This window comes from Taudactylus pleione, unplaced genomic scaffold (genome assembly GCF_031769625.1).
Source record: "Taudactylus pleione unplaced genomic scaffold, aTauple2 ptg000378l, whole genome shotgun sequence".
Classification (NCBI taxonomy): domain Eukaryota; kingdom Metazoa; phylum Chordata; class Amphibia; order Anura; family Myobatrachidae; genus Taudactylus; species Taudactylus pleione.
This window is the reverse complement of record NW_028284779.1, coordinates 5,507,605-5,534,979: the sequence shown is the minus strand read 5'-3', so window position 1 is coordinate 5,534,979 and position 27,375 is coordinate 5,507,605. Positions and strand designations below refer to the sequence as shown.

Genomic DNA, 27,375 nt, shown 5'->3' with positions numbered 1-27,375 from the left:
ACAGTAGGGAAATATAAGGTAGGCTATGTTCAGAGGTGTAACTAGAACTTTGTGGGCCTCATAGCAACATTTTGCAAGGTCCCCTCCATAAACGTGATGTTTAGGGGTGGAAATAAGTTTGTTTACTAAATGTGAATACTATTTCCCACAACCTGTCTCAATATTAAAGTACAGTAAATGAAACCAAATGATTGCTATAAGAATGAGGTAGTTTAAACCTCTAGCATGGGGGCTGGCATGATGGCTGATCACTTTACTTAAGCTGCATACACACGTAAAGATTATCTGTCCAACCATCCAACTACTTTATTGGTTGGAATGAAAATCTGGTAACGTATGGGAGTAACTGATGATCAGCAATTTGCTCCTACATGCCAGAAAACAGATGAAAATGGACGTCAGACAAGTTTGTTAAATGTTTGATCTAAACAATTTGTTCAAACAACAGTTTTTGTCCATTTTCTGTCGTTTGGGAGCAAATTACTGATTGTCATTTGCTTTCATACCTTACCAGATTTTCATTCCAACCAATCAACTAGTTGGATGGTTGGACAGAAAACCTTTACGTGTGTATGCAGCTTTGCTGCACACCAGAAGTGGCGACATCCCTGATCAAAACACACCAAATTTCCAGCACTATATACTGCTGCGCCTTTGTATAATACCCACATGGACCCTCGGGTTCATATATGAATCTGTAACTCTGGCTCTGATACTAGCCAGTGCCGCCCCAGCCATTATTATATTTAATGATCTTAAAGTCTTTATTCTTACAGTTCTTGCACTTGTAGTTCCTTTGATCACCTCATACCAAATTATCCGCTGCTTCCCATAGTAGGTGCAGGGAGTGGGGCAAGTTACTATTGACTATATATGTTCCATTGGCTAGTGCTTCAGTGGCATCCCCAGTTGTGGCGTGGTTTGACCGTAATGAATTTATGTCCATGAAGGCGACAATGACTACTGCTTTTGTGCCTTTCATATCAGCGTTTCTTCCAGGCGAGGCACAGGCATCCCCCGGCCCTGACACCTGGTCACATATCCGTGGGCCCACAAATTGCTTCTGCTGCGCAGCAATTTTTTACAATCCTGTAAGTTTTTTGTTTTCCCCTGCCCAGTCCTCCAAGTGGCGTTTCCAGCCACTTCCTAAGATTCCTTGCAGAGAGTTTCTGTAGCTAGTGTTTCTGTCTTGTCTTCTCAATGCGCTTCGGCCTCTGATGCTTTGCTTCCATCTTTTGCAGATGATCACATACAGTAGTTGAGGACTTGCAGGACGATGCAGACACACAAGAGGCATCCATGGCTTTGGGTGCTGATGCACAGGGGACGACAGATGATCGAGTCTGCATGGGGGCTTAGTAGGCCGCTCTTTAGCCTGTAAACTTATTGGGTTATGAAGCAAATTTGTTTAAGTTTGGTCTTTACGTGGCCTTTTGGTGGGCTTTTCAGATTTCTGAGCTGGTTGCCTCAGATTTCTAGATTTCATTAGTTCACTCTAGGGACTACCGAGTCTGCCATGTTGCTAATCAATATGTGGCCTTAAGGCCGGATTTTGCGGGTTTGTGCCTTATTCACATTAATGGTACTCCACTTAAATACCAATTTGATTGGGTTTTGAAGCATTGCATTCCTGGTGTCAGGACCACGCCGCACGTTTGGTGTGCAGCAGCCTTAGGATTCTCAATAACGGAAATTAAGGCCTTCAGCTGATGGGAATCGGCCAGTTATATTTGACCTTTCCGTTGAGGTTGGTTTATCTTTCCGGTGCAGTTGTTGTTATATTGTATTCATGTTTTTTCTGTTTGTATGTGTTTTTTCCTTGTTTGTAGTGTTGTGTGCTTTGCCTTTGTCTGCTTAGTTTCCCCCTTGTCCGTATTACTCTGGGATTAGATTCTCGTCACTGTTGGTAATGGGACTCTTGAGGGATTTTAAAAAATATTGGCTGAACTGATGGACTTAATTTGCAGCAGCGGATCAAAGAAGAAATTAGTGGGTGGCTTTTGCATAATATCGCCCAGCCGCTGCATACAAAGACGCAGCAGTGGTGCCAAAAGCGTCCACCTCTGAATCAGCCCCTATAACAAGCTAGTTATTACAGTGGAAGGCCATCTGACACAATGACAATCAATCACAAATATCTATCACAAATTTAGCCCGACATATAAAGCAGGTAACCGCAAGTACTGACGACATAGGACAAAACAAAGGTGCTAACAGAGTTAGTAACTGCACCAACTGAAGAAAATACGGGGTTTCAGTTTCACCAGTTGATTTAATGAAATTATCAGTTATCTAGCTGTAAATTAAGCCATGCTAGCTATGAATAAATGAGTCCTGATACTGGGTTACTTATTCACCTTTAAGAGTATGAAAAGTTGTGAGAAACAAAAAATACATTGTACTTACTGTATACTTTAAATGTTAAATTTTAGCCCAAGTGAGAATACATTTGGTCCACTTCATACATCCATGTAAACCATTGGCTTGAAGGACAGTATAGAAAACCATTTAGACACTGCTGTGATAGTTATGAATGCTATATACTGTGGCAATATCATGCTAAGTGGCGATAGTGAGCATTGGATTCTGGGCCTGATTCAGAGCCGGACGCTCTGACCAGAGCGCTCGCTCTGAATCGCGAGCGGGTCTGAATCAGCCCCTCTGTGTGGAGCTGGAGAGATATGACCACACAGGGTAGAAAAGGAAGTGTTACAACATCTAAGGGCTGCCTTGTGGACAGAGCACAGGTGAATTATTATTATTTATTACCAGTTATTTATATTTCGCACACATATTCCACAGCGTTTTTTTACAGAGACAATATTTGGCCATTCACATCAGTCCCTGCCCCAGTGGAGCTTACAATCTATATTCCCTACCATATGCACACACCTTGGGTTAATATTTGTTGGGAGCTAATTAACCTACCTGCATATTTTTGGAGTGCGGGAGGAAACCGGAGTACCCGGGGGAAACCCACGCAAGCACAGGGAGAATATACAGACTCCACACAGTTAGGGTTGTGGTGGGAATTGAACCCATGACCTCATTGCTGTGAGGCTGTAACGCTGAGACAGTAACGTTAATGAAGAGGAGACAGTCCAAGTGGGACTGCGGGAGCTATAGAGCCCAGTGTGCCTGAAGGCCAGTATCTGGACCTGCAAGAAGCAGGGAGGACCACAAAACTCTGTGTTTATGTGAAACTGTAGCAGCCAAGCTGCAGGCCGGGTCCATACTTGTAGGAGGCACGATGGACCACTAAATAGACTGTGCGACTTTGAGTCAGGCCAGGGGGCCGTGTCTATAACTGTGAGACAGGACTACAAGAGACTGTGTTACGTTTGCAGACTACCTGCCCATAATAATCAGGGTTCATGAAGTGATGTAGTGCCCTGCATGGGGGCTAGGTTTTTGTTATTTTAGTTCCTGAATGCTGACAGTAAAGCACCATTTTATTTCATTTAAACCTGAAAAGCTGCATGTGGACCCTTGTTATGCACATAGACACTGCAACACTGACCCTCTACCCAGCTAATTACCCCAAGTAATCACAGTACAGTAATCCCATCCCATAAAAAGCGAAGAACAGTAAATGATGTCTTGCCACGCTTAGGCACGAGTAATGAATGAATCAGCTGACTTAGCACCATGGCGAAAAAAAACAAATAAAATAAATAAAATAAAAAGTAAATAAACTATTCTTCTTAGCCGTGTGACACCTGTAATGTAATTGTAAATCATTTGATGGTACCTTGAAATAAATAGTTTTCTTTTCAGAAACTCTAGTGACAGACAGGTGCATTGCTGTAGACTGCACAAAAGCTTCTTGCTAAAATATGAGTATATCGCCTTGCATTCCTAAAAACAATAATTAAAAACAATAATAATACAATTAAAAACAATAATCATTGATAAAATATGAGATATGGTAAGAACTTACCCTTGTTATCTCTATTTCTACGAAGTCCATAGGGTTCCACAGGATACCTTGGGGTATAGGTGTGACGTCAGTCGCTGGGCACCATAGAGTTAAGCTTTTCAGCCTCCCAGGATACACTAGGGTCCCCCTCCTATACCCCGCTCCCGAGCCAAGGCACCTCAGTTAGTTATCAAGCCATAGGCCGGAGGAGGAGAAGGAAGAGAGAGAAAAAAGATCTGGACACATACAAGAATCACATTCTCACCAGAGGGAGACGGAAAACCGGTGACCAGAGCAAAGCCCATCTGCAGCACAGGTGCGACAGGGCGGGAGTCCTGTGGAACCCTATGGACTTCGTAGAAATAGAGATAACAAGGGTAAGTTCTTACCATATCTCATATTTTCTACTTCAGGGTCCATAGGGTATCCACAGGATACCTTGGGGATGTCCCAAAGCAGTATCCTTTAAGGGTGGGGACGCTCCTGTGCAGAAAGGGGAATCCGCCGCCCGAAGGAAGCATCCTGAGAGGCGAAGGTGTCAAACCTGTAATACCTCACGAAGGTATGGACAGAGGACCACGTAGCAGCCTTGCAGATCTGAACTGCCGAGGCACCACGTCGAGCTGCCCACGAAGGACCCACAGACCTAGTGGAATGAGCCTTCAGAGAAGGAGGGACCGGTATGCCTTCATGAAGATAAGCTTCAGAAATAGCCATACGGATCCAGGCTGCCAAAGTTTGCTTTGAAGCAGGCCAACCCTTTTTACGGAAGCCATAGAGGACAAACAAAGCGTCCGACTTCCTAAACGAAGAAGTGCGGTCAACATAAGTCCTTAAGGCCCGCACAACATCCAAAGAGGCCTCACCCACGGAAAGACCCGGTGAGTTAAAGGCCGGAACAACTATTTCCTCGTTAACATGAAACTGGGAAACAACTTTGGGAAGAAACTCGGGCCGAGTGCGGAGCACTGTCATGTTCCCATGAAAAACCAAGAAAGGGGGTCTACAAGAAAGAGCCCCTAACTCAGAAACACGTCTGGCCGAAGCAATGGCCAGAAGGAAAACAGTCTTAGCTGTTAGCCATTTAAGATCCACTGAGCCCAGTGGTTCAAACGGCGGTCCTTGGAGAGCCCTCAGGACCACAGCCAAATCCCAAGGCGCCACAGGTGGAACAAAGGGCGGCTGAATGCGGAGAACACCCTGCATAAAGGTGCGCACATCCGGGATTGTAGCAATCCTACGGTGAAACCAGACAGATAGGGCCGAAACCTGTACCTTCAAAGAAGCAAGGCGAAGCCCATGATCTAGTCCCGCTTGCAGGAAGGCGAGAATCCGAGACAGACGAAACTCCCGCGGTGCATAACCTCTCGGTCGACACCACTGGAAGAACGTATGCCACACGCGATGGTATATCCTCGCGGAAGACGGTTTCCGAGCTCGTAACATGGTACGCACCACAGAGCTGGAAAACCCCCGGGACCTCAGCATGGCCGTCTCAACAGCCACGCCGTCAAAGACAGCCGAGTCAGGTCCGGGTGAAGGCAAGGACCCTGAGACAGAAGGTCCGGTCGTAGCAGCAACCGCAGAGGACTGTCCACGGACAGACCCTGAAGGTCTGAGAACCAGTGCCGTCTGGGCCACGCGGGAGCTATCAACAGGAGCGTCCCTCCTTCCTGTTTGAATTTCCGGATTACCCGTGGAAGAAGGGAGACCGGAGGGAACAGGTATGCGAACCGGAACGTCCACCGGACGGACAGAGCATCCACCAGAGACGCCCCTTCGTCTCTTGTGCGAGACCCGTACACCGGCAACTTGTTGTTGTGCCGGGACGCCATGAGGTCGATTTCTGGAAGACCCCACCTGTCCACCAGTAGTTGAAAAACGTCCGGGTGCAGGGACCATTCCCCCGGATGAACGTCCTGGCGACTTAGAAAGTCCACCTCCCAATTGAGCACTCCCGGGATGAAGACCGCTGATATGGCCGGAAGATTGCGCTCCGCCCAAACCAGGATCCGAGAGACCTCTACGAGAGCCGCCCGACTGCGAGTTCCTCCTTGCCTGTTTATGTAGGCCACGGTGGTAGCGTTGTCCGACTGGACCTGCACCGGGCGACCCTGGAGAAACCGCTGTGCCTGCTGGAGAGCATTGAAGACCGCACGGAGTTCCAAGATATTTATTGGAAGCTCCGCTTCTGTCGGCGTCCACCTGCCCTGGAACAAGTGTGGACCCGAAACTGCTCCCCAGCCCCGAAGACTGGCGTCCGTTGTCAACAGGACCCAATTTGGAACCCAGAACGGACGTCCCTTGTTGAGGTGGGTCGTCTGTAACCACCACGCAAGGGACAGGCGAACCTCCGGGGTGAGCACCATCGTCTGGGACTTCAGAGACTGAGGCAGCCCGTTCCACTTGGACAGGATCAGGTGCTGCAGAGGTCTGGAGTGAAACTAGGCGTATTCCACCATGTCGAACACCGACACCATGGAGCCCAGTAACCTCATCGCCGAGTGTAAGGACACCCGGCGGCTGTGCAGACAACTGCGCACCCTTGACTGTAAAGCAGAGATCTTGTCCTCCGTCACGAAGATCCTTTGCTGTCCCGAGTCCAATAAGGCTCCAAGATGCAGAATCCTCCGAGACGGGATTAGAGTGGACTTCTGCCAGTTGATTAGCCAGCCGTGCCGTTGCAGCAGTGCAATGGTCAGGTCCAAGTGGCGTAACAGGAGCTCTGGAGATCCTGCCACTAATAACAGGTCGTCCAAATACGGCAACATGCGGACTCCCTGCAGCCGCAGAGAAGCCGCCATGACCGCCATCACCTTGGTGAAAACACGTGGTGCTGTTGCCAGGCCAAAAGGTAACGCCCGAAACTGGAAGTGGTCGCTGCGGATTGCAAACCTGAGGAACTGTTGATGGCGCAAAAGAATAGGGACATGCAGGTAAGCGTCCTGTATGTCCAATGACACCATGTAGTCCCCAGGTTCCAGCGCCAGAATGATGGACCGTAGGGTCTCCATCCGAAACTTCGGGACCCGCAAAGACTTGTTGAGTGCTTTGAGGTTGAGAATCGGACGATATGACCCATTGGGTTTCTGTACCAAAAATAGATTTGAATAGAAACCCTGGCCCCTCTGGGAGAATGGAACAGGCACTATAACTCCAGCCTGGAGCATAGTGTGCAATACCTTCCGCAGCTCCGTAGCCTTGTTCCGGTCTGATGGTAGACCCGTGGTGAAGAATCGAGCCGGGGGTCTGTGCCGGAAGGAGAGGGCGTATCCGTGGGAAACCACCTCCAGAACCCAAGTGTCTGTCGTAGTGGTCGACCAACACTGGGCGAACTGTAGCAGGCGGTCTCCCACCCTGGGTTCCCCCAAAGGGAGGGCCGGACCGTCAGGCCGCAGGCTTGTCATCTGGCTTGGGGGCCGGACGTCTGGTACTCCATGCCTGCTTCCGGGGCTTGACCGATTTCTTAGGGCCAGCCTGTCGAGGAAACGACTGTGGTTTGGGCCTGCCCTGGGCCCTAGATGACCGAAAGGACGATGGTCCAGAACCAGAAGGAGCAGCGGCCGACGGGAGACAAGCAGATTTGGCTGCCGCCAGCGTGGCCACAATCTTATCCAGATCCGGACCGAAGAGAACTTCTCCGGTAAACGGCAACGCTTCCAGACCTTTCTTGGAATCTGCGTCCGCCTTCCAGGATCGCAGCCACAAGGTGCGACGAGCAGCTACCGCTGCTGAAGAAATTCTAGACACCAGAGTACTAATGTCTAGAGCCGCCTCGTTGATGTAGGTGGCCGAATCACGGAGATTGCCAATCAACTCCGCCTGTTCGGCCGGACAGTCGGATTCAAAAGAAGCCTCTAATGAATCCGCCCAGCGCTCCACCGCTCTGGCAACCCAGCAAATGGCCATAGCCGGCCGTGCTGCCCCCCCTGCAAGGGAATAAGCGGACTTCAGGCAGATTTCTACCTTGCGGTCCGTAGCATCCTTAAGGGAGGACATGGATGGCATCGGCAATGTGGCACTACGGACAAGACGGGTCACGTGAGAATCCACCTGTGGAGGGGATTCCCACTTAGCAAAATAATTATCCGCGAACGGATAAGCCACCGCCAGGCGTCTCTGCGGCTGGTATCTTTTGCCAGGTTGTTTCCACGCCTCCTCTAAATGGTCCACCAACTGACCCGAAAGAGGAAAGACTGTGGCATCGCCCTTCACATCTTTGAAAAAGGCATACTTAGATTTAGCCGCTGGGGGAACTTCGTCCTCAATCACCAAGGCTGTGCGGACCGCCCGAATAAGTCCAGGAATATATACTTTGGACTTAGCATCAGCGTCCTTAGTATGGAGAGGTTCCTGATCGTAAGGATCCAGAATCTCCCCATCATCAGACGTCCCTTCGTCATCCTCATAAGGAGCGGACAGAGACGCCACCGGCCTTTTATGAGGCCGCATCACAGACTCCCCTTGCAACACATCCGACAAGTGCTGTACAGAACTCGTCAGGGAGTTAACCCACGCTGGCTCCTGAGAACCCGGGAGCGGGGAAATAGGGAGACTGTGGGGTACCACCAATTGTCGTGGGAACCCCTGCATGGGTGACGACACCACAGACTGCTGGGACAAACCCATCGGAGTAAACGCGGGCTGCGGAGCTAACTGGCCCACTAAAGCTGTTAACGCCTGAGCGAAACAAGCCCAGGGCGGCTCCTGTACCGGTGCTGTAACCGTAATAGGCCGCGCCATGGACAAACACTGCCGGCAAAGGCCCTCCGCACTACCCTCCCCTCCGCTAACGGTATTTTGCACGTGGTACACTGTAGCCGGAGGGGAAAATCACTTTCAGACATGATGGCACCACGTATGTGACCTCTCTCACCAATTAAGTATTAAATAGGCGAGAGACCACCCTGCAGCACCGCACCGCAAGGGCTTTAGCAGAAAAAACAGGGACAGTAATAAAGCTGACAGTTTAGAGAAGAAAAGTTACAGGCAGCGCTAGCACAGTCACATACAATGCAGAGAAATAACAATTCCTGCACTAACAGCGCTGATCACTCAACTACACAGACACAGGGCCTGGTAGGACACAGCGCTGCATACACAGACCTGAGCCACAGCGGAGGAGAGGTATGCGGGGGGACCCAGACCACGATGCTTCCGTCCAGCGCTTCCAGCAGCGTTCACCATGCGTTCTGGAGAAGATGGCCGCCGAGGAGCAGAGAGGAGGCTGGCCTGGGGGAGGAGCACTGCCACAGGACCAGTCGGCAGCATGCAGAGAGGGCTGTGTGCAGCGAGGAGGCGCCGGCTGTGAGACAGGGAAGGCGCACTCCCCTGGCATGCATTTAACCCCTGGGACGCCGCAGCGCTACCGCTCTGCTGCGGTCCGCTGTCCCAGGGGGTAGTGGAAAGCGCAGGTTGGTTGCCTGGCTCCACGCTGCAGCCAGTCCCCAGGGAGCCCCCTGCCTGGGGACTTAGGACCATGTGACCAGCGGGGACCCACCGCGGGACCCCGCTGCTTACCTTTGTCCCCCTTGGATCCGGCCATGGTCCGGAACATCTGGGGTCACCGCTAGCTGTGACCCCAGATGCTCACCAGCATCCCCGGATCGGTACCGGCGTTCTGGTACCGGCGGGGGTGTAGGGAAGACAGCATGGACGTCAGGACTGACTGTCCATGCTGTACATCCAGATGTGCAGCCACAGCTGCACTGAAGAAACCTTCAGGGGCTCTTCTAGCCCCCACTCCGACAGGTGCACCCGACGCCGGCCGGGCACCAAACTAAACTGGGGTGCCTTGGCTCGGGGGCGGGGTATAGGAGGGGGACCCTAGTGCATCCTGGGAGGCTGAAAAGCTTAACTCTATGGTGCCCAGCGACTGACGTCACACCTATACCCCAAGGTATCCTGTGGATACCCTATGGACCCTGAAGTAGAAAACATGTTCTAGGTTGTAATCTCTTGCGAGCAAGACCCTCTCTCCCGCTTTAATCTCCCTGCAATTATGTAATCTGTGTAATCTTTAATTATGTTTACTTATAAAGTTGGTTTGTCTGTAACTGTCCTGTCTGATCGCCCATGTACTATGTAACTTTGCTATTTGTTCCATCCATTATGTACAGCTTTACAGAACTCTGGTGTCATATTAATAAAATATAACAATACTAATAATTAATTAAGGATTAAGACAAACATTTTTACAATGGACATTACTTGTCGACTTCTTCAAGATCCTCTTCAGGAGTTCCCCATAGAGGACGGCCCCCGGTGGGTGGGATGGGAGTGGGGCACCACAAATTGAATCATCGTGGCCTTTCCCATGAGACATTTTGCAGTATTCCGGATATGCATCGAGAGTCTAACCCTTAAAATCTGTCTTTCCGGACGTTTTGGGAGAGGGGGCATGTATGCTCTGGATAAATCTGCAAACTTAATATATAGCAGCAAAAGATTGCTGACTTCTTATTATATAATTATTTAATTGAAAATATACAGAAGTGACACACAGAAAATGGAACACTATATTAGCTATATGTTGCTTATTCAGATATCTGAATAATATACAGCAGCTGAGCAGGACTCACTCCCACCCTTTAATAACCTCGCTCCCTGAATGCGTGACATCACACGAGGGGGGCGAGACTGACAGCAGGAGAAAGTTTAGAGCTGTTTGAATATATATAAATATATATATATATATATTATTTTTTTTAACAATGCAGCATCTGAGAGATGGTAACTTTGAATCACTTGTTGTTCTCCACTATTCAGTCATATGATATTGGTACAACTGGCTAAAAGTTACCTATACTCAGACCACAGATGCTGCCAAGTCAGTACTTTTAAATCGAGTGTGAACATAGTAGTTCTTACATACTCTCCTGAAATTTCCAGCTTCCAGGACAGTAGGCAACCATCCCAGTGGCAAACGCAGGATTTCTAGAGGGGGGTTTCCAAATGCTCGTTTTTAGAGTGAGTGTGGTCAGTCCATGAAGAAGGCATAATTAGCACTTATCCAGCTTTAATATGTTATATACAAAGTGTATTGTGTGTCATAATTCCAGCATATACAGGACCAGCGATCACAGTAAGCCAATAGATGCGGCAGTAGGTCCATCCTGCCTGAGCTGAATGCTTTTATTTTAGATGTGGGCACCATTAAAAGAACATACAGCACTAGTAGAATTCTATTATATTACTATTTCTATTGTGGTAATGGTGTGGGCTTGGGAGGGGGGTTTCCAGGCAGACGCAAATTCCCCCTGCGTTTGCTATGATTCCTGATTCCCACAAATAAATGGGTGAGGGGAAGGGGTTACGACACAATTCACAGTGAATCACAAAAAAATAGCCCTGTCACGCCAAATCATGGCATTATGACACGAGAGTGGAACCATGATAACATATTGTCACGTCCTTAACACCTTGCCCTCTGCCTCTGCGGATTTCCCAGAACACAGTAAGAAAAACAAGGTCAGTATGCAGTAACATCACTGAAAATGCACAATATGCATGCACTGTACACTTTTCATTAATCTAAGGGAATTTAAATATTACACATTTGAAAAAAAAACAATGGTATGTGTTTTATTAAAGAGTCAATGTGAATGGTATAAATTCCGTTTAATATTTAGCAGTGGCATAACAGTGCTTTATACAGCCCTGTGCAGGTCCCGCTCCCTAAACACAAGACGTCATGATGTAATGCCCAAGGGGCGGCAAGCTCTGGAAGGTAAAGTATTGCCCGGAGCATCCTAAGGATGCTTCTGGGAGCACCACATACTGCAGGGTGTCTGTGCAGAGCATCCCTGGGAAGCTCTAGGTCAGGGGTCTTCAACCTTTAAGATAGTGTGGGGAACATTAATAAATTGCAGGGCCAGTAAGCTATATGCCACACAGTAGCATAATCTTGATTCACCCCAATTCACTTTACACTACATAGTAGTGTCCCTTAGTCATGTATGACACACAGAAGTGCCCCTTTTACACAATGCCCACATGTGTGCCCCTTATACAATGGGCAGAGTAGTAGAGAGTAGTAGTGCCCCTTATGCAATGCCCACTGTAGTGGTGCACCTTATGCAATGCCCCCAGTAGTGGTAGTGCCCCTTATGTAGTGCCGCCAGTAATGGTAGTGTCTTTTATCCAGTACTCCCAGTTGTAATGTCCTTTATGCAGTGCCCACAGTGGTAATGCCCCTTACACAATGCCCCCAGTAGTGGTGCCCCTTATTCAGTGCCCCCAGTAGTGGTGCCCCTTATTCAGTGCCCCCAGTAGTGGTGCCCCTTATGAAGTGCCCCCTGTAGTAGTGCCTCCTGTACTAATGCCCCCAGTAGTAGTGCCCCCAATAGTAATGCCCCCAGTAGTAATGTCTCCTAGTAGTAGTGCCCCCAGTAGTAATGCCCCCGGTAGTGAAGCCGCTTACTCAACAAAAAAAAAAAAAACCTAAGACTTACCTTAAGCCGCTGCCTCCGGTCCACCTGGATGCTCCTCTGAACTATAGGAGTGACGTCATGACGTCTCTCCCATAGTGCACTACACACTGCAGGAGCCGGAAGCCGGAGCTAAGGAGTGAGCTCCAGCCTTCGGCAGCTTCTGGCGCTGTGGGGAGGGAGCCGGGCGCCCGCTGGTAACAAAATTTCAGTGGACGACCGGCAAATGGGGCATGTCGGCGGGCCACGGGAAACAGCTCCACGGTGCCCTGGTCGGCGGGCCACTGGGAACAGCTCCACGGGCCATGGGTTAAAGACCCCTGCACTAGGTGGTTCTGCAGTAGTTCTAGTGGCTGAGGGTTGGGGTTTGCACCCTGCAAACCACATGCAGATGCCGTGGGTCTGTGATGGTGCCACCCACAGGGCCCTGCACTCTGTGTGTGGGCACAGCTCCCACACCCCTAATTACGGCCTTGATATTTAGTGCCTATTACATCTGTGCATACTGTAATGTCTGTCCTGACTGTGTTTATTATACACACTGGGCCTGATTCCGAGCTGCACGCTATGTGGCCACATAGCTTGCTGGAAATTTGCCAATTAACTCTCGGATTCACTCGGCTACGTTGCCCTATTACATCAGCTTGTGAGAGCGGCCATAAATAACAGCAGAACAGATATGCACCAACCCTATACTGCAACAGATCTATTTTAAATTGCTGGATTTTTTATTGCATTTACCTCTGAATAGGCTACAATTCCGTCTACAGGGACATGGCAAGCTTATGCTAAAGGCAAATGCCCCATTAATGCCCAGTTAGATTCATCTGGTTGCAGGTAGAGATCAGTCTGACTTCTGGGCTGCTCTGAATAGCACGGCAAAGGTGCAAATGTCTGGCCCACAGTGCACAATAGCAGGTTACTGACGATATTGGATCAGAACCTCTATACACACCTTCCTATACCTTCTAATATCCTGCCTATACCTTCTAAGGATGACGCTAATTTGCAGTAAATAAATAACTTACAGTAAATAAAGACTTAGACCTGGAATCTGTGGTTCCAAAGCACAAAGTATTATTCAAGTAAAAGTACAGTCAGTTACACGCTATGATCTGTGTACAATTTAGCGCAAAGGAATTATACAGACTCAAGTACAGTATACATACGCAGCGCCTCTGATCCAGATGTTAGGTATCAGCAAGTAACCCCTCGTCCATCAGCATTCAGCATGAAGACTAAGACCCAGTGTTTGAACACACATGTTTATACCCCCCCGGTATAGACAGGACAATAGAGAAGTTTGTTGCTGATATCATTGGTTCCCAGGGGAGAAGCATCTGTTACAGAGCATTTAACAGGCTGGTTCAAATAGACTCACCCAGCCTCTAACAGCTGGTGATCTCTGCCCACCCGCCCCCTGCAACATCATAACAGTTAATACATTTTGTTGCTTGAAGTCTCTGCAGTCCATAACTCGAGAATGCATGATGCGATCTCCCCACCGATATCACCGGAATACTGTGGAAAGAGTACGCATCAGTACAAAACCAAACACGGCTTGTTTAGCATGTATAAAACCTTAGTTACCAAATATCTTTATTTCACAGTGTTTATATTAACTGAACAAGCTTAAATCTTATACCTTAACGCTAATGGAACCTTGTAAGTGAATATGTAATGTGTGAGAGTACGGGGTTTGATATGAAGACGCTAGTTAACTGGGGACAGATGCGTGCGCATTTAGCTACTAAACTGTGTTTTCATTCGGGGTCTTAAGCATAATGTGTGTATGTGAAATGGTGAAAGATGCAATCGCATGATGCTAATAATTGTGCATTCGCTACTGGGCATCATGTTAGCAGCTCAATTGTGCGTAATGCGCGGTGTTTATGCATGAGATTCCATCTATGATGGACTTATCATATTTATATATATATATATACACATGTACATACATACACACACACATATCATTCCTCACTCACAGTTTCAGACTGCAATGCAAATGTGTTACCTCCAGCTGTGAAGCTAGGGCCATTCTGTCTGGGTGTGAAACTAAAACCTGTTTAGGATTCAGACACATTCAATTGTGTAGATCAATGCCTGGATTATATTACAATTGCCACAACTATACTTGTCTGCATTCAGGGATTCCCAATTTGTATGTAAAACACTCACAGTTTCTGGTGCATTGTCTATTCTATTTACTTTTTGCATGAGGCTGTTCTTCTAGTTGCCCTTGGTAGATTATCAAAAACATTGCCATCTGTTCTTAGCTCGTGAGTTGTAACTTAAAGTGACGCTGGTCGCAAAATGGCGTCTTGCAGATTCTTGTTTCTAAAATGGAGTCTAGCTGCCATTCGCAAGATGGTGTCGGCAACGCTTCAATTTTAAACTGATCTTGTCTCAGCCAATTATCCAGCTTTGACAGTCCACCCTTTGATAGCGAACAACATGCTATCACAATCTGCTATTAGAATTTAATTTAGGCTTACATTTACATATTATTTAGTATTAGTATGGGATGGCACAAGGTGGTTCTTAATCCATCAATAATGTGTCTCTGGGTGGGGACATAAAACTACTATTATACGCACACCGCGGATCTTGGAAGATCATGTGAAAGGTGTGGGGATGCACGGAATTTAGACTTAACATTATCTGAGTGTTTTAAAAATAACATTTCAATAATACATTCTATGCATGGCTAAATATAATACATTAAATGATGGTGTTTCCTAGCTCAGGGTTGTAATGCAGTTCTGTATTTACATCGGTATTCATACTGGCCACCATCATGATTTCATTCTTTCGTTTTACTCTATTTTTACATTTTCCACACTTCAACACAATAGGAACACACCGGACACATATGCCAATTACTATGATGACAATTAATATAAGGATCAAGAATTTGCCTATGCTGGCGATCACTTCCTGGACCCATTCCCCTAGACCTGAGAACCATTTCACTGAGTTCAGCCATGACACCCATCCTTCTATCTTTTCCCCTACATCAGCCACTGAAGCTTTATGGTTCTTACGAAATTCCCATTTTAGCTGCAGAATTTCCTCCATCCTCCGGTCTATTACCTCCTTAGGTTTGCTGGTATCATTGGTGACATAGGTGCAACATTTTACTCCAAATTGGGTGGCTAACGTTACGCAATACCCTCCAGTAACAGCAGTTAAATAATTCAACACTAGCCTGTGTTGCACCAGTTTTTTCTTGTACGCTTGCAATTCTCTCCCTGTATACCTGAATGTGTCATCGTACATCTCGATGATACTATCTATCAATTTAGCAAGTTCCTGAATATATCTAAAATTTAATGTACCCCGAGCAATCCTGGTGGGATCCAATGCGACTAAAACTTGAAAGCCAGTTGTCTCACTGATTAACTGAGTGGCTTTATGTATGTCACCAGGTATCATATTTCTTTTGCCTCTGTGTTCATATTGCGTGTGAAGATATGGTGATGGTGTGTTTTTATGTATACCAAGCATTTCAACATGTGTGAGGGTCATAACTTCTGGAAGTATTCTTCCCAAATAACATAACAATTAGAATACTAAAATTGGTCAGACACTCCCCTGATTGGCATTGCACTCCTCCTGACTCCACTCCAACAGCACTGCCATCAGCTCCCATTTCCTCAATCAGTCCTCCATCACAGACACTGAGTATCCCCACCAAACAGATCATCACGACAAAAACTCTGGAGAAAAAAAGAACTAGGATGACCACAGCAGACCACTCCATTGCTGGAAGCACTGATCTACACATTTCTTTAGCTCAGAAATCTCACCGTCACCTTTTTAATCCTTCCGGCACAAGCTCGCAATCGACAGGTCCACGTTATCGGCCTTGTCTCCGCCTTGTATCTCCACCGGTTGGTTAACCTCCCTATAGTGAGTGGAATGGACCCACGTATCTTCCTCGGCCACCCTTTGAGGATGTTGTATCGTCACATACGGACCTTTCCACCGATCAGTCAAACAACCTGAGCTAAAAAAAATTTGGATCATAACAAATTCTCCAGGTTTGACATCATGACAGCTTGCATTAAATATGTTAGCTAAAAACACTTTCAATTTCTGTTATTCGCATTCATCTTCGTGAGACCCTGCACAGTAACCTCATTATCATATTTTCACAGGCTGCCTGTTTGAACAGTATCTCCAAGGGGGGGCAAATAAAGGAAAAGACAGTCTGGGATAATCTTAGTGTTGTTACCCATCACCTTACACATGTTCTTGGAAACGTCACCTGTAAAATAAGTCCCCCCCATCATTTTTAATAATTCTAGGGATATAGGGCTTTATTCAGAGGCGGACGTACGGTCTACGACCGCACGGCCGCCTCGATATTTGTCTAGTGCACATGCGCACGAGGGAGCCGGCTCCTTCGTGCGCATGCGTGAGACCCGCTACGACCGACAGCGCCGGTCATAGCGGGTCTCTTTCCAAAGGGGGCGAGCTGTCGATGTTGATTGACAGCTCGCCCCATTTGGAAGGCGGGCCGGGGGGGTGGCAGCCCAAACGGAGGCGTTCCCATGGGAACGCCTGCCGTTTGGGGGAGGCCCCACTGACATCACTAGTGATGTCAGTGGAGAGCTTCCGGCTCTGACAGAGCCAGAAGCTCTCCTGGGCTTACAAGTGAGACCCTACCCTAGGGTCTCGTCGTAAGCCCCGAAGGTCGCGATGGTCAATGACCATCGCGACCATCACCCTAGCGGTCGTTAGAGCTGTGGGTGTTAACCCACAGCCTAATGACCGAAACAGAGGCAGCCGGTCAGGGTGCAAGCGGCCGCCCAGTTTCTGAGCGACCGCTTGCATCCTCCGACCGCCTCTGAATGAGGGCCATAGTATCTGCATACAGGTTCCTGCAATTAAATCTCGTTATTAATAGCTACTGCTCTAAATAATGTCTGGGCCACTGGGTTGGATAGTATTCCGAGTAGTCGACCTCAGCTTGGCATGGCTGCCGTTTATCCTTAGCAACCTTGTGTCCTATGAGTGGGAGATAAAGCACAACAGTTTAATATCATTTAAACATGACCTAAAATACAACAATAAATCGTCCACATTTTACATTAGAACAGATCCATTGATAGGTTGAAAAGATTGTAAACAGTCATATAAGGCCTGGGAGAGGATACTGGGGTTACCTATGAACCCATGGGAAACTCGTGTTCCTGTGTGGTGTTCTTCACTTTGCAGTTCTTACTTACGTGTCCCACTTGGTGACAGTTAAAACATATTTTTGAACGGGTTGGATGAAAGGATTGTTGTGGGAGTTGAGCAAGAGGAAAAGATGGTGAGTATGGGTAAGGATGTGAAGGATAAGGGTATTGTGGGAGGTATGAAGTTTGTGGGTAGTATGAGGCCTGTGGTTGTGTATGATATGTGGCGTAAGGATGTGTTTGCTGTGGTGTGGGATTGATGAGGACGTGTAACTGTTCAGGTGCAGGTGTGTGTGTGGGTGCAGGTGTGTCGGTTGGCTGTGATGTTATTGTCATTCCTTCCAGAGCTTGGATACTGACAGCCATTAGTTTTTCGCTTTGGGTCTCTCTCTCTTCTTTGTGATATTTTTATCATGTTCTATGGCAGACTCTATGAGGTTATCTATTGTGACTCCCCTCCAGCCAGGTTGTGAGGTCTGAACCCGAGTCTTTAAGTCGTCTTTCAGACCGTCCATGAGTACCGTGACTATCATTCCCCTGTGGTGAGTGCTATCTTTAATATCTTCTAACCCATTGTACTGGGTGATAGCCTGCAGAGCCCGGTCGCAATAATATTCTGCAGTTTCACTCTCCTTTTGCTTAATTGTGAAAATTTTGTTCCAGTTAACTACTACTGGAAAATATACACCCAATTGAGTTACAATGCGGGAAATGTTACCTTGGTTTACTTGGTCTGTTAAGGAAACGTCACCATCCAATACACAATCCGTGATAAATTTTGTCACGTCGGTATTACGCGGCAGAAAGGCCCTTAACATCACACGCCAATCTTTATTAGTGGGTTCATGTGAACTACCCAAATTACTCAAAAATCTTTGACATTTGGCTAATTCCTTTTTTGGGATCGGGGAAATCATTTATGATGGAATTTAGTTCTGCTCTTGTCCAAGGACAATGCATTACTACTTCCCTCGTGGGCACTATACCGTTCGCATCTGCATTTCCATTTGGAACAGTTATTGTCCGAATGGGATGCAGATCAGTAGCGCTGCTACCTTTGACCTGGTTACCTGGCTGGGGGTTTAGTCTGCTGCTGCTGCGTATGGTATGAACAACTTCCTCTACGGGTGCAGAGGGCATTAACACTTCCCTTGCTGTTACCGATGGAGATGGCGGCACCACTCGTGATTGTGGTGATGCAGCATCTATCATTTGTACAGCATGGGAAATGGCAGACATTACAATAGGCTCATCATCCACATCATGAACACTTTCTTTATAGTTGCTTAAGAGAGGGTACAAGTTGCTTGTTACATTATTTATGGGTATTTTTGGTAACTGTACTTGCACCTCCATCCACATAAGGTGGTGGAGGTGAGCGTGAACTGCTGGCAATACTCTCCACAATGTTACCTTGCCGCACGGGCGCGCCATTTTGCGGCTCGCCCGTATTGCAATTCAGCGTCGCGGATGTATTTTCTGGCAATGTGCTCACAATGCTAGTTTGCGTTGCTTGCACATTTTTAAGCCACGCATCCCCTTCATGCTGCCACAATTTTAAACATTCACAATATTTGACCTTTTTCTCTCGGGAGCGCATCAAACTGATGTGACCCGGACATTATCTAATAGATCCTTATCAAAACTACCAATTCTGGGAAACGGTCTAACACTCTTCCTCGTCATATTAAACCATAAATCACCTTACCTTATTGCATAAGTACCGTACTTAGTATGCATAATACGACGGGCCGATCCGATCGGCGCCTCCATTAGTGGCACATCATTGTCAATCTTCTCTACTGTTTGCATGGCTCCCATTCTGAGACAAAATCCTACGCTTTTCAATAAAGATTTAAACTGGTGAAAGACAATCAAGATACTTTCACTTACCTGTGGACGATTTAAGTCGGCGGCTCCCACACACCTGGATAAGATTTGAAAAAGGCAACTTCCACACCTATGGGAGTTTATATGTCGGCCACTCCCACGCACCTCTCTACAACAAAGACAACATGTACACCTGCTACTGTGTATAGAACGGTAAAGCTACTTACCGAGCGGCTAGACTAACCCTTGCACCTAGCCCTTAAGGATCATACGATACCCTTAACTTTGTCCAACAAATATTCACTGTTACACACTTTTTTCCTGCGCAGAAAAATACACGTTAACCCAGATATTGGTAATAATTAAAAGATGTAAACCTCAACGGCTTTGTTCAAACACGTGGCAGCACAACCAGAAGTACGTATACGCTATTGTGCGACCAGTTGCATACACAATAATGCGACTACCACACAACCGTATGACAACTTTTTAGTTGCGTACGCAAAAGTGCATCTTTACTGTGCGCAAAACTGCGACTCAGCCGCATACTCAATACTGCGGCACCCCTTTAAAAGCTAGGTTCTATCAACAAAGGAAAACAAACTTTTTCCTTTCTTGTCCCTGGATTCTAGTCAGCTTCCTTTGCTCACACGAAAACGGATAGTGATTTTTAAGCACAAAGCGGTTGCAGGAAAACCCTGCATGTGGCCACTTCACCCTTTGCTGAGACATCGATAGCTGTATGTGCCGTGTGAGTAGGTAAGTGACTTCACTCTATGAGCCCCATCTGACGATATTGGATCAGAACCTCTATACACACCTTCCTATACCTTCTAATATCCTGCCTATACCTTCTAAGGATGACGCTAATTTGTGTACGCAGTCATACAGTAAATAAAGACTTAGACCTGGAATCTGTGGTTCCAAAGCACAAAGTATTATTCAAGTAAAAGTACAGTCAGTTACACGCTATGATCTGTGTACAATTTAGCGCAAAGGAATTATACAGACCCAAGTACAGTATACATACGCAGCGCCTCTGGTCCAGATGTTAGGTATCAGCAAGAAACCCCTCGTCCATCAGCATTCAGCATGAAAACTAAGACCCAGTGTTTGAGCACACATGTTTATACCCCCCCAGAATAGACAGGACAATAGAGAAGTTTGTTGCTGATATCATTGGTTCCCAGGGGAGAAGCATCTGTTACAGAGCATTTAACAGGCTGGTTCAAATAGACTCACCCAGCCTCTAACAGCTGGTGATCTCTGCCCACCCGCCCCCTGCAACATCATAACAGTTAATACATTTTGTTGCTTGAAGTCTCTGCGGTCCATAACTCGAGAATGCATGATGCGATCTCCCCACCGATATCACCGGAATACTGTGGAAAGAGTACGCATCAGTACAAAACCAAACACGGCTTGTTTAGCATGTATAAAACCTTAGTTACCAAATATCTTTATTTTTATATTAACTGAACAAACTTAAAACTTATACCTTAACGCTAATGGAACCTTGTAAGTGAATATGTAATGTGTGAGAGTACGGGGTTTGATATGAAGACGCTAGTTAACTGGGGACAGATGCATGCGCATTTAGCCACTAAACGGTGTTTTCATTCGGGGTCTTAAGCATAATGTGTGTATGTGAAATGGTGAAAGATGCAATCGCATGATGCTAATAATTGTGCATTCGCTACTGGGCGTCATGTTAGCAGCTCAATTGTGCGTAATGTGCGGTGTTTATGCATGAGCTTCCATCTATGATGGACTTATCATATTTATATATATATATATATATATACACATGTACATACATACACACACACACACACACATATCATTCCTCACTCACAGTTTCAGACTGCAATGCAAATGTTTTACCTCCAGCTGTGAAGCTAGGGCCATTCTGTCTGGGTGTGAAACTAAAACCTGTTTAGGATTCAGACACATTCAATTGTGTAGATCAATGCCTGGATTATATTACAATTGCCACAACTATACTTGTCTGCATTCAGGGATTCCCAATTTGTATGTAAAACACTCACAGTTTCTGGTGCATTGTCTATTCTATTTACTTTTTCGCATGAGGCTGTTCTTCTAGTTGCCCTTGGTAGATTATCAAAAACATTGCCATCTGTTCTTAGCTCGTGAGTTGTAACTTAAAGTGACGCTGGTCGCAAAATGGCGTCTTGCAGATTCTTGTTTCTAAAATGGAGTCTAGCTGCCATTCGCAAGATGGCGCCGCGCACGCTTCAATTTTAAACTGATCTTGTCTCAGCCAATTATCCAGCTTTGACATTACCAATGTTATCTCTGCACTCTGGCCCTGATTCAGAATCGGAAGCTCTGACAGAGCGCTCGCTCTGAATCAGGGCCGTCCCTCTGAATTTTAGAGCGGCCTCCTGACCGCTCGCATAGCTGTGGGTGACCACCCACAGCTATAGCGAGCGGCCAAAAAGATGGTCGCGATGGTCAAGACCATCGGGCTTGCGACGAGACTCTTGTGGTAGAGTCTCGTCTGCTGCAAGCCCTGGAGTGCTTTCGGCTCTATCAGAGCCAAAAGCACTCCCACTGACATCACTTGTGATGTCAGTGGGGCCGGCCTCAGACGGTAGGCGTTCCCATGGGAACGCCTCCGTCTGGCCAGGCACGCCCACCAAAGGGGGCGTGCTGTCACTCACCATCGACAGCAAGCTCCCTTTGTAGCGAGACCCATAGCGACGGCTTGCCCGTCGCTATGCGGGTCTCCCGCATGTGCATGACGGAGCCGGCTCCCTCATGCGCATGTGCACTGGGCCAACATCGACCCGCTTGCGAGCGCTCAGCGCTCGCGAGCGGGTCTGAATCAGGCCCTCTGTTATACAGTATGAGAGTGGCTGCCACAATAAAAATGGAGATTCTATCAAAGGACTGTTGCAATTATTCAGAAGAAATTACCATTTTAAACTCATCTTCCTCATGTTCCTGGGCATCTGACTTGTAATTGGGTTCTTTACTGTCTGGCTCATTTCTAAATACAGGTCTAGTTTCTGTTTTAAAACAAAAATGAAATATCAATTTAATATAAATAAATAGGAATTAAATTTTTTTTTAACTTGATGACTTTCTCTTAGTAAATGTTTCCTTAGACTTAAATAACAATGAAAAAAGAACCTCGCGCGCAAGGAAAAGATAAAATGTGACAGGTCGAGGGTTAAAAAAGATGCAATGTGAGTGACAGACTTGGTAAGGAATGTACTTAGGGATGCCAAATTAACTTAATAGAGGGACAGACGAAAAGCATAGAGGAACATACAGTGGGAAAAAAGCATATAAAAAACACATTAAACGTTTAATTTCTTTACCTATGGCCCCCTGATCACTTGGGATTTGGTATAGGCTGAACAAATACGCGCACAATAATCATATAACAGATGTCATTCCAACAATGCACCAAGTACAGCAATGTTTTGTCCTACTCGCAGCTCATGTGATACTGTATGTGTTTCTTTACTTATTCACAGTAGTCAGATAAGAAGTGTGACATGGTTACTGTGGCGCTCCGTACATTTGTCTGATAATCTCTCAATGGTAATGGTGATAATTCCAGTTATCACAAGTTTACTGAATTTATTTTTTCCTTTGCATTTTATAAGATGCTGAGAGATTAATTAAACAAAATGGTCAGAACCTTATTGAACATTTAGAAATAGAAGGATTTTATTGTGCAGTTTGTCATATTAAAAAATAGGGAAATTGCACATATATAGCGGCTGTTGCCGGGGAGAATTTCAAGGGAAATCGTACACGATGTCAGATCGTGAGCACATCGCCAAGTGTGTAGGCACCTTAACACTATTCTTACTATAAGCTATCGGCAAGGTACATTATAGGCAAGAGACATGATTACTCATGCATTCTGATTCTTCTATAGTTCCCTCTATAATCTTCCATCCTCCAAAATTCCCGAATATCTGATAGTTGTGTACTCCCCAAACTCACCCTAGATTTGCTGAAACATCTTAACTCCTCAAATATCTGAAGAAGCATTAATCACGATTAAGGCCCTGACCTTACCTGGTCCAGACAGTTTTCAATAGCTCTACTATAAGAAATTTAGTAGCACTCTTTTAAGACTTACAGAACTTTTTAACGTCATATGTAAATATTCTACCTTTGATTTAGCCATTACCACTGCTACTATGAGCCATATTTAATTGCCGGCGAAAAGCCGTTATCGGCAATACTTGTTCGCCGATGACGTCATTTTCGCCAATCTGGACTTATCCCCGTATTCAATTCTTCCGACTTTTCGCTGGTGCGGGAAGTCAGTGGTTCGAAACCAGAGATAAAGTATCACCTATGAATAGGTGTCGGAAAAAAGTGTAGAATTGGAGTTTTGGGTTACAAACTTCCAAAAACCACCCTGCACCCCTTGGACAGTCCCCCAAAGGTATTCTGTGTCATAACATTTTTTAAAGTACCACAGGACACCCCAAAAAAGGTACTTTCATTTTGGGGGCGAAATAAAGAAGTTGGGGGACAAACTTCTAAACTAGCGAAATAGACTCAGGGGGAGTCCCCAAGTATGCGCCAGGTGTTTTTTATGATTGCAGGTGGTTGAGGCAGGTGGATTTTGCATGTTTTTTAAAAGTTCACATTAGCAACTTTAAAATATGCTTGCACGCATTTTCATGCACCCCGAATTTGCTAGGACTAGTACTTTTTCTAAAAAAAAACCCTTGCTAAATGCTATTCTGCATCACTTTTTCAAAGACGCTAAACAGCACTTATTGAGACCATTTAAAACCCCAAATACCTTAAGCAGGGCTAATCGGGGGTATCCATAGTGATCCCCAATGTCAGTGCATCTTTATTTTGGTGTCAGGCTGATTTACCCAAAAATGACAGGTTTTTTTGCTCATTTCATTTTCGCCGGATCCCGTTTTCGCCAATTTGGATTTGAATACGGGGATACGCGGGGACGAGCGCGATACTTTCTCGCGCCCAAAAGCAGCGATGACGGTGAAAAGTCCGGCAACTGACTTTTCGCACCTAATTAAATATGCCCCTTACATATAAGGAGGAAGAGCATCCCTCAATGTGTGGAAGCTACAGGCTGATCTCCCACCTGAATATTGACCTTTAAATCTTTCCCAAGGTCTAGGTCAACAAGCTTAATGGGTGACTCCCTCCCTGATCCATCCTGATCAAGATGGCTTCTTTACTGGATGCCAGGACATAGACAACAGCAAGAAAGTGATTAACCTGATTCATATCAATTCCACTAAATCCTCCTTACTGCTTATCACTTTTAAACACAACTAAAGCCTTTGATCGTATTCATAAACCCTTCATGACAAGTGCTCAGTAGGTGTATATCTACAGTAAAAGGTGAATTCTTGACCGTGATCTTGGCACTATACCACACTCCATCCACTTTCTCCATATTCTCTTCCTTTGCTATCAAACACAGGACTCATTGGGGTGCCCCCTGTCACCCATTATCTTTGTTCTCTCAAATGAGGCACTCCTTTGTCAAAGTCCCAGATATCTTAGGTATAAAGATCGGCCATGGTGAGCATACAGACGTGTCCTCATACACTATTGCCGCAGTCACGCCAAACAGCCATTCTCTGCTCGCCAGGTCCCATGCGACTCTGCTTGCGGTGAGCGACTTTTTTTGAGCGGAAATTCGTTTTAGTCATAATGTGACTAAGACCAACCAGGAGATTGCACTGATTAATTTGAAATATGACACTTGTATATTTGTGTGCGACTGAGTCTTAATCGTGCAACTAAGATGCATTTACAGACGAGCAGACGGATGTCTCGCACCGCATGGCGCGTTGCGGCTAGGTGTATGAGGATATATCTGTATATTTGTACATAGATTTTGACCTTAGAGCGACAGGCTGGTTGGTTAAAATTAATAGATAAATAATATTTTGTAGATATCAATCTGTACAGAAATATATATACATATATATAATGTAAACAGTGTGTTGAACCCAGAAGTGCAAGTGCTGAAAGTGCAATATTAGTGCAACAATGTGCAATATAATATTGAATGTGTATATATAAATAAAGTGCAAAATTCTAAATCTTTCAAGTAGTGTACATATTTCACTTTATAAAAAGTGTACAACATGTGAAATCAGCAAAGATGAGTGCAAACAATAAATATTTAAAAAGTAAGAAGATTTAATATTGCAATTTAGAATAAAAACAACACTTGCATATTAGAAGCAAGATGCAAACAATAATTAATACATAAATATAAAGAATAATTTAAAAACCAACAAAAAAGGAAAACATAGGTAGAGCAGCTTATCTGAGGTAGAAATGTTAGTAGTCCATGTGGCAGGCAAAGTAACTGTATATTTACCTTCTAACCTAATAACATTCTTTTATCAATCTCCAATCCCTTGACTTCACTCCTTCCTTGCATCTTATTTTTGTTATTATGTATTACAGTTTAAAGCTATCTTGTGTGCTCTATTATGTCCTTGTCCAACAGACTACATTTCCCCCTGCTACCTTTGTACATTTATTGTAATATCTATCTGTGTATGACTTACATCTGTAGTTCAGTAATTTTATGCTATACCTTTATACCCACTTGATGCCATTCATAAAATGTGTTTTAAAAAAAATAAATTACATTTTCATGGACTAATCTTTAAAACATGGGACAATCCCCTGAAATATTAGGGAAAACATGTTATATCAGCTCTCCCACTTCAGTAAACAGTTTAGTAATTCAGCTTTTATTTGCATTGTATGTCACACGTGAGGTGACTACTGAGCGAAAACACCTTATTAATAGGAACCAATCTCTCAACGGGATGTAGTTATGAGACTGACGGCCGCGATGCCGCCGGTCTCAATCCCAATGCTGAAAGTCCGACAAGGGACTTAAGATAGGCGTCGAAATACAGACGCCTATCTTATTTCCGACGCCGGAACGCAGAAGGACGGCGTCGGGATTAAGGTAAGTCCGGGGCGCCCTTAGTGCTAGGAACGGGGGGGTGGGATATTAGGTTTCGGTAGCATAGCCGGGTTATCGGCAGGTTTTTTTTGGGGGGGAGGGGGGGAGTTAGGTTCAGGCAGGAATGGGGGAGACTTAGGTTTAGGCACTAACGGGGAGGGTTAGGGTGCGGGGAGGGGAGGGTTAGGCCACAAGAAAGGAGGGTTAGGAGGAGTAGGGGCTAGGGTAAGTATACCAACCATCGGGATGCCGCTGTCGGTATTTTGGCAGGAGGCATCCCGGCAGCCGGCATTACATACTGATTCCCTCTCAACCATGTAGTATTGAAAACCTGGAGAGTGGTAGCTGTTGTACACCATTGAATTGGCACACGAGAGGTCCAGCTGTCTCCAAGCTGCGGCCACCATAGTTTGGCCCATGCTCTAGACTGGACTGTAGCCATCATACACCATTTGTCTGAAGACACCTTAAGGAATAAGTATTCCAGTAATGTGTACTGCAAATAACCGAATTATATTTTAAATACAGTACATACCACTTATACAGGTTGCAAAAATAATTTGTGTCTAACGAAAGGTTCACGTTAAATATATTTAAGCACTGAACACTAACCAGACTCATTACCTGGTTCTTTCTGGATTTTCTCAATTGCTTTTGTGCATTTGGCTTCATATACAGTTGCAAAAATACAAATAAGCTCTTTCACAGCTTGCTCTATTTGCTCACTCTTGTGGTTTATCATTTCTGCTCTCTCTTTTGTAAAAACCTGAAAAATAAGCATTGATTGTAAAAAAAATATAGAACCTTAAAAAGTAAATATAGCTGTAGGTGATAGCATATATTTAGTAGTATGTAGAACTAACAGACTTAGGAAGTTACATATCATACATTTGGTGGTGTATTCAGATTTCGATGTACCCACATTTTATGGCTTAAGATACGCATTTATGTACTGTTCATGCCCATACAAAAAAGGTGTAGGTGTATATAAAAAACTACTGTAGAGGGGGGCGTGGCTTAAAGAGTGGCCGAGTA

At 45.7% G+C, this 27,375-nt stretch overlaps 1 protein-coding gene across 1 annotated transcript in view; it reads right to left on the bottom strand.

Moving 5' to 3' along the window:
• DNAH8 (dynein axonemal heavy chain 8) overlaps positions 1–27,375 on the bottom strand; it is a 521,770-nt gene that overhangs the window by 327,198 nt on the left and 167,197 nt on the right. The window contains exons 21-23 of the mRNA XM_088445337.1: positions 26,965–27,106; positions 22,308–22,399; positions 3,752–3,858 (exon numbers count right to left, since the gene is read on the bottom strand). Of these exons, the coding sequence (XP_088301463.1) occupies positions 3,752–3,858; positions 22,308–22,399; positions 26,965–27,106 (341 nt within the window). The remainder of the gene's footprint in view (positions 1–3,751; positions 3,859–22,307; positions 22,400–26,964; positions 27,107–27,375) is intronic.